The sequence below is a fragment of the Amia ocellicauda genome, chromosome 18 (genome assembly GCF_036373705.1).
Source record: "Amia ocellicauda isolate fAmiCal2 chromosome 18, fAmiCal2.hap1, whole genome shotgun sequence".
Classification (NCBI taxonomy): domain Eukaryota; kingdom Metazoa; phylum Chordata; class Actinopteri; order Amiiformes; family Amiidae; genus Amia; species Amia ocellicauda.
In genome coordinates, this window is record NC_089867.1 from 16,106,870 (window position 1) to 16,122,769 (window position 15,900).

Sequence of the window (15,900 nt, forward strand, 5' to 3'; positions counted from 1 at the left end):
GTCGTGGATGGGTATTCCAGCATGACAATGACCCAAAACACACAGCCAAGGCAACAAAGGAGTGGCTCAAGAAGAAGCACATTAAGGTCCTAGAGTGGCCTAGCCAGTCTCCAGACCTTAATCCCATGGAAAATCTGTGGAGGGAGCTGAAGGTTCGAGTTGCCAAACGTCAGCCTCGAAACCTTAATGACTTGGAGAGGATCTGCAAAGAGGAGTGGGACAAAATCCCTCCTGAGATGTGTGCAAACCTGGTGGCCAACTACAAGAAACGTCTGACCTCTGTGATTGCCAACAAGGGTTTTGCCACCAAGTACTAAGTCGAAGGGGTCAAATACTTATTTCCCTCATTAACATGCAAATCAATTTATAACTTTTCTGAAATGCATTTTTCTGGATTTTTTTGTTGTTATTCTGTCTCTCACTGTTAAAATACACCTACCATTAAAATTATAGACTGATCATTTCTTTGTCAGTGGGCAAACCTACAAAATCAGCAGGGGATCAAATACTTTTTTCCCTCACTGTATGTTGGAAAAATATCAGTAAATCTCTATATCTGTAAATCTAGTCTCAAGACACACAACTGTACCTGTACTTTAGCCAGCATCTTCTGACATCATGGCTCTCTGACTCTAATGCACTTATGAAATGTTCCCTTGTGCTCCCGATGACTGAGCAGTTTTAATATCTTTACTCTACTTCTGAACGTATGCCTGCCCTACTCTATCTTGCCTCACTTTACACATATTGTACTTACTACACTTTATAATTCTTCAAACATTTATAGATATCAATCTCCCTGGGTAAGGGCGTCTGCTAAGAAGAAATTAATAATAGAATAATAAAGTAATAATAATACACCTCGTTTTAACTTTTTTTATTTGCATTGTGGTTAAGTCTATTGTAGTACAGTAAAATCAACAATAAACAATATTGTATCCTACTGTGAGGTGGCTCTGCAAATTATAATTATTTATTGTTACACAGATGGAAGGACCAGAATATAATTTCAGTTATGTTATTATTATCCTTTAATTTAATGAATGGCCTGGCATTATGGTAAATAAACCATTCCCTAGCTATTTAGCTTCTTTGTATGTCTCTCAATAAATATGAATAATATATCACATTCTGTGTAGTCCTCCATATGATGATTACATGTATTACATTACATATAACTGCGTTACATATATGTATTACACATAACTCCCAAAATACATTTTCAATGGTTTTCATTATAAAGTTCATGTACACCAAAGATCATTAATGAGACTTGTATTTCTCTGTTTCAAGAAAAAGCAACTTACTTACTAAATATCTTACTTCTTAAGCTTTTCATTCAGGTAACAATCAGCAAGATTTAGTTTTAGACAGTGAACATATGTGCTTTAATTAAAATAGCTAATTAAGATATGCAATGCTGGTGCTAAAACTACTCATCAAAATAAGCTAAAACCTTACATTCCTTATACATTTTTTTTGCTTGACCATAAATGTTTTAATAGCCAGGGCTAGGAAGCATTGCACTTCCTTTATTTTTAATTCAGCCTCTGAACCTGAAGGACTGTAGGCATTTATGATTTATTCTTAATATATTCAGTACTTACTAATCATTTCCTCTGATTAATATATATATATATATATGTATGTATGTATATATTTATGCACACTTGCCGATTTAAATATTAAGCTTGGCCAAGGAAAAAGAGCTACAAAATATTCTAAGACCTGGAAGGAATTTCTATTTTATCTCTAGTTACATAATCACATAATTAAGCCAATTAAGTAAAGGCGAACTCAGTTGAAAAGAAAACTAGGAGACACATCAATGCAAAGGACAATGAGTTTGACATCGCTGATAAACAGACATACACAAGAAGATATAATAATCAGGAAGGTACTGATAAGAGAGTGCTGTTATTTGGTTGTTTTTAAAAATGATCTTAAAATGAGTGCTTTTGTGGAAAATTACTCTAACATTGGATTTATTTCTGCTGAACCATTAGGTTGTTTTGTCGTGTTTTCAGGATTCCTCTTTTTAATCCGGCAATACACAGTCATCAGAATCAAAGCTGTGAACACAAGGAACAGATGTCAGACATAAACATTTTTGTATAGAATATGTGTATCAGAGAGTGTACAACCATAACATAGCTTGGATGGATCATAGTTATAATATGCAAATAAATAATATTATTACTAAATACATATAACAATTATATATACCCATTACTTTTAGTTAAACCATTAATTCATTTACCATATATAATATGGAAAAAGAAAATAAACTAGAGTTTACAGAAAATAAACTAAATTGGAAATGCCTGCTTAGTTGCATATGAAAGTCAAGTTAATTCTGTCAGATTATAGTTGTTTAACCCACAGCCCTCATCCTTAACCAAGAAAAGATGGGCTCTGTTTAAGCATACATACCAATGCATGCAAATGTTCCTCCCAGCACACCAGCAGTTAAGGTAATTGATGGCTTATCATTTTGTGTGTCTGGCTCAAAGTAGCAATCTCCATTCTTAGAACATGTACAAATGCCAACTAGTGATAAAAACATAAAATATAAATGTTACGGGCATGAAAATGAAATTAAATACATATACATATATTAATACAATATTATATAGAAGTATATAATTGTAATATATATATATATATATATATATATATTAGAGAGACAGTGGCTGCATTTACATGCAAGTTTCAGTTGAATGGAATGACAGATTTAAATTGGCAAGGGAAATGGTTACAGTAAAATGATGTCACAGCATTCGGACTTTTTCATTCAACATTATATAACAGCATCATATTTAACAGAAGCAATTGTGCTCATGTAAGCTGATATTTCTGGCAGAGTTCATTTAAACTACATTCATATTGCTCTGAATGTTGTGGTGTAGATCAATGTCTGTGTAAACGTTTTGAAATTCATCAGAAATTCATACAAAGGCGTGTGAGCGTCATACAACATCCAAATGTGAGACTTGACAGGTCTGTACTTAAAGCTGTACATTTAACAGGACAGAAACTCACATGTATTGACACACATTGTTATATCTTACATTGGCTTAAAGACATTTAAACTGACTGATAGTTTCCAATTTGTTATTTTAAACAGACTTACCTGAAAATGGTTGTGAATTTTCTAAATTTCCATGGTCTTTGATTTTTATGTCAACCTTGTGGGATTTCTCTTGAAAATTTTTGTGCTGCATTACAAGCTTTGCAAATGTTCCTAATAATGAAGGTGAAAAATAAATAAATTCCGAGCAATAAATTGTACAGGTACTGCAAATTATGTTAGATTCATGAGGTTTATTATTACACTGCAAAACATGTGGAACTATAAATGTAGAAATAATCAAAACATTATTTTTTGTGTGTGTTATTTTGAGATTAATAATTATTTATCAAAATCAACAAAATGAAAGTGTGCTTACCGTTAATTTGTTCGATTTTCCAGTCCAGAGAGTACTTGTCATCAATGGAGAAGGTTAAAGGGGCTCCAAAGGGTGACAGATCAGGGTCTGTTGCCTCCAGCAGGATAACCTTGGGTTCTCCCAGAGGGTAGCAAAAGACTGCTTCAGGGTTTTGCATTGTCAATTTTGGGATATTGTCATTGATATCATTCAAATAAATAGTGACTTGCACCTCTGTCTCCTGGTAAGGGATTTCTGCGTAAACAAAGAATAATACAGAAACATGATCAATACATTAATTTTCACAAAATCTGTCTTTATTTATGTATCTAGCTATCTACATATATATATATATATATATATATATATATATATATATATATATATATATATATATGATATATATTCAGGTATATATAACAAGTGTTGTGGGCTAATTTGAAATAAAATCAAAAGGAAGATCTGTTGGGTTTCTTCTTATTTGTCACCTGCAATTATAATTTACAAAATTGAACATTTCCATGTGTGCAGTTTATCCTAAAAAGTATTTTTATATCATCTACCAAATGGACATGAAGAGACAAGACTATGTAGAATGTCCTATCATTGAAAACTATGATGAAAATATGAGTCAATCTACAGCTCTGGAAAAAATGAAGAGACCACTGTAAAATTATCAGTTTCTCTGGTTTTACTATTTACAAGTATGTGTTTGGGTAAAAATAACATTTCTGTTTTATTCAATAAACTACTGACAACATTTCTCCCAAATTACAAATAAAAACATGAATGGAATGGAGTGGCTGCCATACATGTAGAGATGCTGATTTAAGAAAAAAATGCAGTGGTTAATTTTTTCCAGAGCTGAATATGGGCTGATAAGAGGTTGCAGGGAACACCCCTTCAGTACACACAACCGATGAAGCCACAACAGTAATGATATTTGTCCATCCGGATGAGAATCTAAGGCAGAGGTCTTCAGACACTATCCACTGGGCAATGTGCTTACCTTTCTCACGAGCAATAACGCGCACATTGTACACATCAGTCTTCTCCCGATCCAGGCTTGCTTTTGAACTTATATCTCCAGTATCGGGATTCACTTCCAACCAGTTGAAGATGTCGTCTTCTAGTCTATAGCTAAATTATCAAAAAGAGCACAGTACTCTGAATATGAATCATCTTAAAATTAGTTAATATATAATTATTCATCCATGTATAAAGGTTTCTATATACACACCTATATACACCCATTCCCTCACCCATCTTTGTTCTCAGATATATTTATTTGTTATAAATATATATACATTGAATTACCTGATTTTTGTATGTTCTGGGTCATTGGCATGTACATTTAGAATCACGGTTCCAACAGCAAGGTCTTCAAGGACAGTTTCCTGGTAAATAACGCTATCAAAAACTGGGGCTTCATTGACATCAGTAACATTAATGGTGACAAATGTTGAGGAACTGGAGTTATAATTTACTCCAGAAACCAAGGGCTCTGGGTTTCTCGCGTCAATACGAAGGCGATGAAGAGATTGAGCTTCGAAGTCAAGGGGCTGCAAAAAGAAATATATAAGTTAAAGTTAAGTAGATAGAAAATAAACATTCTTTCACAGAATCATTTTAATGAAATTGGGTTGATTAATTCATATTGTTTCAGTGTTTTAATGGTATGTTTGTATATATTGTTACATTAATCACAAAGAGTAAGTGAGATGAGTACTGAATTGCTTTGCTTTTGGCCTCATTTTAATTTATTTTGCTGTTGTTTACCCAAGCTTTCTGATTAAAAGTCGAAACTCTTGACATATGCTTCTTCAATTTGATTACATTTTTTCTTAACATACATTCAATATTTGAAATATAAATATATAAATACATCCCAATTATATATGTTTGTGTTCTTTTATTTGGACACTTAGATCTTTATGAAAAGAAAAGCTAAAATATTGGTGTAAAAGCATTTGAATTTTCCAGGATTGCAAATATGAACACATTTGTAAAGAGAACTTTGATCATTTGCATGCTTACCTTGACAATATAAAGATATCCTTCATTTGTTTCTTCATTTGTATTGATAGCAAAAACTCCTTCGGGATCCCCTTCTCCGACAGTGTACACGATTTTTGAGCTGCCTGTTCCTGGGTCATCATTATCAGTCGCCTGTAGACTGAGCAAAGTGGTTCCAACAGCGGTGTCCTCTGACTTGGTTATGGGCTCATACTGAAAAGAAGGAAGCAGAGCTCAACCTGCCAGTTGTGTTTCATGCTGGGAGGGGTATGAATTTTCGCTACACACATTAGCAGTTTTCTTTGATAATACAGCATTTTGTGAAGTTAGACAGTCCTAAACACTATGGCAAGTCAAAATATAATTGATAGATATCTTTAATTTATTTTAAAATATTTTCAAATATTTCAGGATATCTCTAAATCATTTCAAGATCTCTGCAAATCATTTAGATATATATTTAAAAGCATTTCGAGATATCTCTAAATGATAATTTGGCTTTGCCATATTAAGCCAATAATGTGACAGTGTTGTGGTCAATCCATAGCTTCATTACTCTGAATAGTTTTTAACACAGTTCCCAGTGGTCTGAATACCTCCCCGTGCACAGCTTCAGTGCAATAAGCCATGGGGATGGACAGCACAATGTGAAGAGACATTCAGGCAGTGTCAGAAGATGTGTCTTAAAACCCAAGTGTTGGTCCATTTTGATACAAGAAAAGAATTTAGTTACCTGACTTTTTTGAAATATTGGAATCTGGTTGTTGATATCAATGATTTTTATGACAATTTTGCATTCAGTGATTAATCCTGACAAAATAAAACAAATACATTAATAAAGAAACAAATAAATAATAATATTAATAACAACAACAACATGTCCTGAATAATGCTTGTAATGTTATTTTCATTACTGAAAAGTGTTTGGTTGATTTTGTTTGCTTGCTTAGTTCCATAGCACTTTAGATTACAATGGATGAATAACCAAGTAATTATATGTATTGACGGTCTTACTGGTTAATATTACCAATTGGTTCATATTCTTCTGTAGTAACATATTATCATGTAACAATGTAACTATGATTGTAATGATAAAGTTTCCTACTGTAATTACATACCAACATTCTACAGTATTCTTTTATATTATTATTATTTGTAAGTTGGTAGTAATTGAGTAGTAATGTTGTAACATAATCAGTCCACTTCCAAGTCTGCTACTACTCCGTCTCTGTTAATTGTACACTGGTGATTTTGTTGAGTGTGTAATTATAGTTGAAAACAATTACATGTTCTCTCTAATTACATTCTTATTCAAAACATAGTTAGAATATTTGAATGATTTGTAATTACCCAGTAAATATGTCATTACCATAACATTGCCACTTAATTATACAGTAATTGCATGGTGATATGTGTACTGTAATTTAAAGTGCTGACATTATCTCTTAATTTAAATAACTGGGGAATATTTTTGTAATGCACAGTTAATTACAATCAATGACCACAATTAATCAATAAAATGCACAAACACACCTGAGGCTTTCCCTCCCTTGTCAGAAACCTTCACTGTTAGGTTGTACTGTGGAAACTCCCGCTTCTGGAAATGTGCGTTTTCAATCTGAATTTTCCCAAGATTTTCATCAATGCTGAACATGCTGGGAAAAGGATGCTTTGGCTCTTGACTCTTGATCTGATAGCTGAGCAAGGAGTTCTCTGTATTTTCTTCATCCAGATCTGTGACTTTTAGATTTCCAATCTCATTACCTAGTGATACACGAAACACAGATATGACAGAACCCATCCAGACAGGTCTAAACATCTTGAGCATACTGGTATGTAATATTAATCAGGAAAATAATCCATTTCCAATTGCTTAGACATACAACAATTTATTTGAAAGGATCTGCATTTTATCTTGTACAATCAATTGAACATTTATTTATTTATTTTTCTTGGTGTAAATTATAATAAGATGATGATACTGTTAAAAAGGGCCCTGTCTATTGTTCCTTTAAAAACGATTCAATCTCTTACTCTTAAGATCCTATTTTGACCCTCAGTTAATAGCAGATTGGATTGCATATAGAACTTCTATAGAAATCTAAGCGTGATAATAATCCATAAGAACAATCTCGACATCTCGAAGCAATATAAAATTGTAACTAGCTTTTAGTGCATTATATTTAATGAGACTGATATAATGAGTAATATACAATTTGATAAGGAAGCAAACGTCAATGAATGGACTTACCTATTTTTTCATTTTCCTGCACCTCAAAAACAGTCTCTTTCTCCTCACACACTGGTGCATTGTCATTTTCATCCTCAACAGTGATGTGAATCTCCAATGGTCTGTCCAGATCATTATTATATTCATCTCGGACAAATACCACCAATACATACTAAAACAGCAAGGGACATTGACACTAAATTGCAAATAACTATCTTGATACAGTCATGGTTTGTGTCAGTCACTCCACAAAACACTTTTTTTTCTTTCAGATTGCTGATGTTATTGTACATTATTCAAGTATTGAGATAGTTACAAAAAGTTAATCAATTCATTTCTATACTGACCAAATCTGAATATAAGGAATCAGAGAATCAAAGTAATGTAATATTTTATTTAGTAAACTAAACAAGGTCAGCAACAGTCCAAAAAGCTAAGAAGCTTGGAGGTGTAAAGGAGCTGTTTCTTCTACTGCCCCTACTCACCATATATTCATTAATAATTAAACATATGTATTCTTTCCATTACTTTAGAATTTTTGCAAATATTAAAATTATTTACCATATCTTCTTCTTCCCTGTCAAGATGTTCAGTCAGAAAGATTCTGCCCTCTATATCTATCGTGAAGGGAAACTTTGGATACCTCTCCTTTTGTGCAAGTACATATACTGCTCCTGGTTCATTCCACTGGACCTGTAGATTGATCAAAAGAACTTATGTAATTCTGAGAAGAAAATGCTTTTTTTTAAAATGATTTTCCTCTGGCGAGAGCTCACCTGTGTGATCTGGAAGGGGTGCACTTCTGGCCAGTTCTCTGGAATGGACAATGGTTCGGGGGCGACCCAAAGATTCTGTTTCACCACAATGTTCACCTTTGTGCTTCCACTCAAAGCGTTTTCTGACAAGCCTTCTAAATCTTTGACGGCAATAATGAGAGTATAGTCAGCATCAATCTGTGGGTCCACCCTCAAACCGCCTGAAAGAAATGGAAAAATATTAGAAAGCATCCTTTGAATGTGTTATAGTTATGGACACCAAAAGGTTTGTAAGACTTGTAGTGTACAGCACATCATGTTGGTTTTGTAGTGATTACACAAATATAACTCCATATCAAACAGATATTATTATCAATGGTAGTAGTAAACACTGATGTGGGGTATTGAGAAGGGTGGGACCAGGGTGGGGTTCCAGGGGCCAGGGGCCATTTGGAACTAAGTCAAAAATAATGTTTTGCAGTGGAATTACCACGCTTTAAGGGGACGAATTTGCTTAGCTGTCATGCAGCGGTCAGCACAATCGTCACCAATATGATTTGGCATTTCAAAGGCTGTGCCACCACATTTCAAATGTTTTGGGCACACCCCTGGTATTGAGATGTCAACACTCAGGAGATGAGAAGTCAGCAAGTGAAAGATGATTTCATTGTGTGCCAGGAGCACAACAATGAGCAGAGGCACTGATTGCAGACAGGTTTGTCAGGGGGAATGTGTATCGTGATCCAGGGCCCAGGTGAGTGACCACAGGATATGAATGAGTACAATTAATGGAAAGATGGTAGGGCAATCAGAGGCACAGCCTGAATAGACTTGTTTTCTTGTTTAGGCAGATTTCACATAACAGATGGTTACCCCCGGAATCAGATGGAACAAAAGATTGAATTCCTGCTGAAACCAATGGCTGCGTCCTCTGCTCTGCTGCAGCTACGTCCCAATAAAGAACCATTGATTGACAAGATTGCAGTCGAGCACTTTTTCCTTACAGCAAGTATAAGTGCTTTCTTTATTCAATGTGCACAAACAAAGCCCTCACCATACAACCTCAGTTATCCAGCTGTGCCTTGAATTATTCTATTTCAGTTTTCCATTTCAGATATGACAGAAAAGGAAACAACTTACATGGCAAAATTACAAAGTTTAACTCTTTTCTCATGAGACACAACATCATGTTTTTGGAAACACAATGGGTTTTGGGCGGGGGGGGTCTAAAAATATAAATATTATGGGAACATGTCCTAGATTTAAATATCAATGACAGACCTTTAATTCTCCAGCTTACACTAACTTATAAATTGTTTTCAATTGTAGAACCAAAAAAGGTCTTAAAAGGTCTTGTAGCTAAGAATTGTTGTGACTGGTATTGTATTTTATTCTAATTCATAATTATAAAATAGTTTAATTTCACCACTGAATAATTTTCCAATCTTGGTTAAGTCTTTAGGTACTAAGTGTGGGTCATGCCAGCTCAATGAATAATTCTTATAAGTAAAAAACTTTAAATCGCTTCAGGTCTCACCTTTTCGCTGTACACATGTGAAGAATGGATTCATGTCATAGGTTACATTCTGTCTGGGAATGCAATATGCATCAAATTTTCTCATCAAGCTCTGCAGACTGTCCTCTTCCTCTTCTTGATGAATCATGAATGGTGTTCTGGCCTTCAGTGCTTCTGTCCCTAAAATGTGCAGAGACAGCGATTCATTTTTTCAGACCTTAATTTATTTATTTATTATTTGTGGGTTCTACTTTAATTTCCTCCATCATTCCACCAAGATTTGTTTTCCCAATAATCATTTTTTAAGGTTTATTATTTACACCTATTCAACTTCTAACATGTTCCAAAGATTTTTAATTCCAAGATTCCACTTGAAAAACCTTTAATATTTTATTTTATTTTATTTAAGTTAACATAAATATGATTACATTAAAACACACACAAATAAATCAATAATGAAAATAGTGTGCCATTAATTTAGTTTGCTGTTTGAAAATCAGGTGGTTTCTAACATAGATTAATATGGTTTAATTTTATGAGAGTATTACTCCTTTCCAATAAGAAACTGTTCAGTTACCTGACACATAAATACAATGTTAGCTACTTAGAATAGAAGTAAATTGATATTGTAACCTCAACATACCTTCTGGAGTAGTGGAAATATCCCCCGTTAACTGATCAATTTGAAAAAGAGGCACCTTGAGGCGATCTGGAATTTGATTTAAAATGCTGAATCTCAGTTTGCCATGGGAGGTGCTTGGGTCATCCAGATCGGTGGCAAAAACCTTCATGAAAGGCTCCCCTGAAAACAGGATGCATACGTTAGCACCTCAAACAGGCATTGGGAAAAGCTGGATTTTGTCTGACTTTGTATGATTTTGTAATGCATTTCTGTCAAAAATAAAATTATCTTTTACAATAGCACGTTTGAAGCATATATATAGATTTCGGTTTATGGAAAGTAACATGGCAGAAGAAGAAGAAAAAATTCTGAGTAATCAATAAATTACAAACCAGCTAATGAGTGCTCTCTCACAACTCCATTGTACTCAGACTGGTTGAAGATTGGCCTGTTGTCATTTACGTCTTTTACAATTATCGTGACTGAGATAGGTCCCTCCACTGTCTCTGATGTCTCATCAAGGGCTTCAATCTGTAATCAAAATATGAATAATATTATGGAATGAAAACCATAAATTACTAGAATTACACGATCAAAGTTATATTTGTATGTATTGTCTGCAACATTTTTCAAAGACATAGATCATTTGTACAATGATCTAGATAATCAAAACAATATTAATAAATGTCTTACAAAGGGAGCACAACTATTATTATTATTATTATTATTATTATTATTATTATTATTATTATTAATAATAATTATAATAATTATAATAATTATAATTCAATTTAAGCAAATTTTACAATCCTGATGTCAAAAATGACAGAGGGAGATTTTTGTATAGACCAGATATGGATTCCTATCTGTGTTTGTATTAACCTACTGCTTATCTGAACCCTCAGATGAGATTCAGTGAAGTCATTTAAATGTTAAAAAAAAAAACAATGCCACCAAAATATGTGACCGATCATCTTGTGATGAGAAAGTGTGAAGGCTGGAGGTCAGGTTACAATGTGCACCAAGTTTCAGGTATTGTATTTGGTTTAAGAGAAGAAAATGTTTCCTAAAAAAGCAACATGGCAGCCAAACAACAAGGAAATAAACATATATGTAAAGAGCCTTCAGTGCTAGGCCATCTGATGATGATAATGATGGTGATTAATGTGATTCCAGACATTGTTACCACTTCACTTCTGTACCGTTAAACTGTGACTCTGCTTTTCCTCCCAGTCAAGTGCATGCTGTAGATACAGCCATCCATCATTGTCAATTTCAATTTTATTGTCTGTCTCCCCCGTTACTCGAAATGTCTTCACTGCAAGATCAGATGCTTTGAACTAAAATAAAAACGCACAAACAACTGCATTACAATCAGGTTTTAAAATACAGTTCAGTCCCAGCTTTCAATAAGTAATGAATTACTTTCACTTTCGCAGTATACAGTTTTTAATGATTAATCCTGGTTAATCGTGCTGCACCCTTTTATTTCTTTATAGAACTTTTAACCAGGACAGAAATGACTCATTTACAATTAGACTTTTAAATGCCAGTTTTATGTTCGGATTGTGAAATGAAATGCAGTCTGTAACGATTTAAAAAGTAAAGTATGCCACTCCTTATACTAAAGCTAATCCAAATAATGGTAGTCGCAAAGTATTTTCCTACTGTATATTATTTAATTAACACTTATATTAAATAGTGACCAAAATTGTGCATGATTCCTAATGGAATTGGTCAGGAAGGGAGGGAAGACAAATATATGCCTATGGTATCCTAATCATCAAAAACTGAAGGGTACCTGATAGATTGGATATGGTGTCTCAGTTCCTTCTTGAACGTCTAGGATCTTGTCCACCATTGGACCCTTCTTGTGTTCCCAGAATTCAGTTTTCGTAATCGTCTTAAAAAACAATAAAGCAGCCTAAGTGGTAGCTGGGAGAACTGCACACATTTTAACAACAGTTACAGTAATTTACTTACTACCAGTACTAGCTATTTTTCAGGTATTGTGAGATATATCATGAAACAATGCATATACCTAGCTTGAAATACTGTTAGGATAGAATATTTTCAATGAAGTATGCTCTCATTTGAAACAAATGACTAAAATGGACTCAGAACTTAGTAATTGTTGCATGACACTTCGGGCAATGTCCTTGTTAATGTATAGCAAGATACATTGATAAACATTAATGAATGGGTAGATGTTACTCTGGGGACTTTCAAAATGTTCATACATTACATGTGTTGAGAATCAAATATGAAATGTATTTGTTTTTCATAACGTCTCATACTATACATACTTTAACTTCTGAACACATCTGAAATACTCATGCGGAATCTAAGATGAGGACATTACATAAAATATCAGTTTTTTTGGTGTTGTTTGAGGCAAAAACAAAGCAGAAGGTTAAAAGAACAACTGCATATGTAAATCATACACACACACTCAACTCACACACTTGAGTAACTTTGACCTTTCTTTGTATGAAACCATTCAGAGTTGTTGATTTTTTTCTCCACCCTTTTATGGTGTTTTATGGTGTCCCAGACCAAAGGACTTATTCAATGGAGGTGCAAACTGGAAGGGGGTTTGGTGGCCAGATTGGCAGTCAGGCAGTCAGTCAAATAAAACCTGATCATATTAAATGCATACTTACCACAGTACATAGGAGAACAATTAGATATATATTACATTGATTGAGAATCATCCTGAATTATAAATGTGGGAACCTGTGAAATAAAGATGTGAATCAGTTTTTCAAAATCAGAGAAAATCTTCAATTACATTTCTGAAAAGGTGCTGACAAAACGTTTTATTTCTATTATAACGAATGGATTTCAGAAACAATTAAGCATTATATGTGAATTGAATATTGTGATCTCAATTATTGAATAGTTCCAGCATTCTTAACATTAAGAGATATTTGGGTTGTTGAATATCAGTTATGGTGTATCAGTTCTGTTGTACTGCACCTGCCAAACCAGTCAGCTGATATACTGAACATGGCATTAATTAAACATGAATGTTTAAGGGGTTCAAATGTACCCTGTGATTACAGCTATTTTACACTTGAAATACTTGTTTGAGTTGCACAGTAACCTCCTAACCAGCCAGGTAGTTACTATGGAAAACCAATCAACGAAACATCTTGCAGTCAATAAAATCAAAGATATGGAAGAATGAAATACAAATCCAGGTGATAAGTGTTAGACACTTAATTTTCCATGCTTTCAATACTATCAAAGGAAGGACTTTGGAGTTTGATAGATCTCTGTGAGATTATCTTTTCTAATTTGAGATTTTGATCAACTCTAATGTTCTTTAGAATAAGAGAAGCAGCAAATGCAAAAAATAAAAAATAAACTTTCTCCTGCTTTCCATGTCATTTCCAGATAAAAAAGGAAGAAAATGCTTCTATTATGTAAAGTGTGTTATAAGGATTTTACACACACTACACACACTTGAAGATACATGGTACATGGCACCATAGATATCAGTATTTGAATTGTTTCCTTGTTTCCTTTTGTAATATGAATATACATTAAGCATGAAATGGACACGTATGTCCAAACATTGCGGTAATGAAAATCACTATATGCAATTGAGCAGGAAGACCTTTAATGACACAGGATACTCTTTCAATGTAAGCAACATCTGAAACATCTTTGTTTAATGTAATGTAGGGATTTGTAAATTGATAGTTTACAAATACCATACAAACTACATAAATACATAACCTTGCAGTCGTGTCCTGCAGGGCCGAGACAGAACTATCTGAATTTGAATCATCATTTGCCTCATGCCCTGTAAAATGCATGTACGGTTATGTTCCTGTCTGTTGAATTATTTTCTTTGTATTTTCATTTGTCTTCGCTGTATTATGTCAATGTGACAGCTGTCCAATTTTAATTTGGCAGAGCAATGTACAACCAGGAAATCAGTTAATACCAGGAAATACATAATTTCACAATTCCAAACTATTGTTGCAGATTTCAACTGAACGTGCCTTCCATTTCTAGAAATTAAAATTGGAAGATAACAGAACGATTTAAAATAAACTGAGGGTGGTTTACAGTGCTGTATAGATGATCACCACGATACAATTATTATAACAAAAACTCCAATAGAAACAGGTTGAGGGAAAGACAGGAAAGACATCTGTGATGAAGTTAAATCTCAACAAGGAGAGACAAAGGGCTCTTTTACAGTTACTGGCAGGGTGTTCAAAAGGGAGTATACAAGTAAATTAAGGAGTCAAAGGCATAGTATTCAATTACATTAATTTGGAAATTGATATTCCCTTTAATTAGTACAAGAAAATGTAGTGTTCTTAAATATATTTTTCAAAACAATGTCAGTGTTGAAAGCCTTGTTTTTTAAATTTGTTTGTAAAATCTCATATCAAGCTCTACATATGAATGAGACTTGTAACAGTTATTGCTGTTTTTTAATAACATGACCTTGTACGTATGATACCGGAGATGTGATAAGACTTCAGTGAGACTGAACAAGGTGACTTTGAGAACTCTGTACTAACAGCACAATAGGTCATATACAGGACATGTATAAGGCCTCTGTCTGCAGAGGATCTTACTTATACTATTAAACAGACGGATCGATATAACAGACTTCACCTCAGGTCCTTATTCCTGATATCTGATTTTTAAATGCATAATTCTAAATTGAAGACTAGATTGCATTCGGATTCTGTACAGTAAACGATAACATAAAAATCAGATTTAAAATAAAACAATCCTTTCATTGTACCTTTCTATTGTCCAGGTTGTAGTCAATGGATTAGAAAACAATGTATTAGTATATCTAACATCATACCAGAAGGTTGCAAAAGTTGAAGCATTTACAGGATGAATGTATAGGAGAAAAAAGGTAAAGTGAAAGTGGTAATTTGTTTATCTTATCTATAGTGGACGTACTTGCTGGTTTCTCTTGTAAAGAAAAACAACAAATATGAAGAATCAAAGCATACATTTTAGTGTCAGTAACAATTTCTGTGTTCGGCTCCAAATGATCGTGAAAACACCCCTCCTTTGTAGGCAAGCACTATATTTCCTTTACTAATCCAAAATAATAATTTCTACATATTAAACTGTGAATCAGTTTGAATGTCATCGACTAAAACAACAAAAAATAGTTGTTTTAAAAGTCTTATAAAGAAATGAAAGTGGAAGACATACCTTAATGAAAAGCTCTTTGTCATTCCTCAGGCTCTTGAGCATAAATGGTTGTTGAAACACTCCTTTGAGCTAGTCAAACTTTAACCGAAAGGACATTTTATTGGACCTAATGATTTGCTAATGGTTATCAT

At 33.6% G+C, this 15,900-nt stretch overlaps 1 protein-coding gene across 1 annotated transcript; it reads right to left on the reverse strand.

The window, feature by feature from the left end:
- Window positions 1-862: 862 nt before the first annotated feature.
- Window positions 863-15,872, reverse strand: cdh17 (cadherin 17, LI cadherin (liver-intestine)). The gene is made up of 19 exons (XM_066690992.1): window positions 15,770-15,872; window positions 13,231-13,303; window positions 12,369-12,470; window positions 11,770-11,907; window positions 10,960-11,098; window positions 10,589-10,747; window positions 9,967-10,125; window positions 8,451-8,650; window positions 8,236-8,367; window positions 7,696-7,846; window positions 6,978-7,208; window positions 6,178-6,254; window positions 5,466-5,657; window positions 4,746-4,990; window positions 4,438-4,568; window positions 3,450-3,683; window positions 3,134-3,244; window positions 2,434-2,550; window positions 863-2,072 (listed from the first exon to the last, which is right to left on the reverse strand). The coding sequence occupies exons 2-19, from the start codon at window positions 13,279-13,281 to the stop codon at window positions 1,969-1,971; spliced, it is 2,673 nt and encodes an 890-aa protein (XP_066547089.1). The 5' UTR covers window positions 13,282-13,303; window positions 15,770-15,872; the 3' UTR covers window positions 863-1,968.
- Window positions 15,873-15,900: the final 28 nt, after the last annotated feature.

What these genes read in the sequence shown, in the direction of transcription:
- cdh17 (XM_066690992.1), bottom strand. Translation starts at nt 13,281, where the DNA reads ATGATTCTCAATCAATGTAATATATATCTAATTGTTCTCCTATGTACT. An exon ending in CACCATATCCAATCTATCAG is followed by an intron (nt 11,908 to 12,368) that starts GTACCCTTCAGT and finishes TTTTTATTTTAG; the next exon opens with TTCAAAGCATCTGATCTTGC. An exon ending in CAATATTTCAAAAAAGTCAG is followed by an intron (nt 5,658 to 6,177) that starts GTAACTAAATTC and finishes CCTTCTTTTCAG; the next exon opens with TATGAGCCCATAACCAAGTC.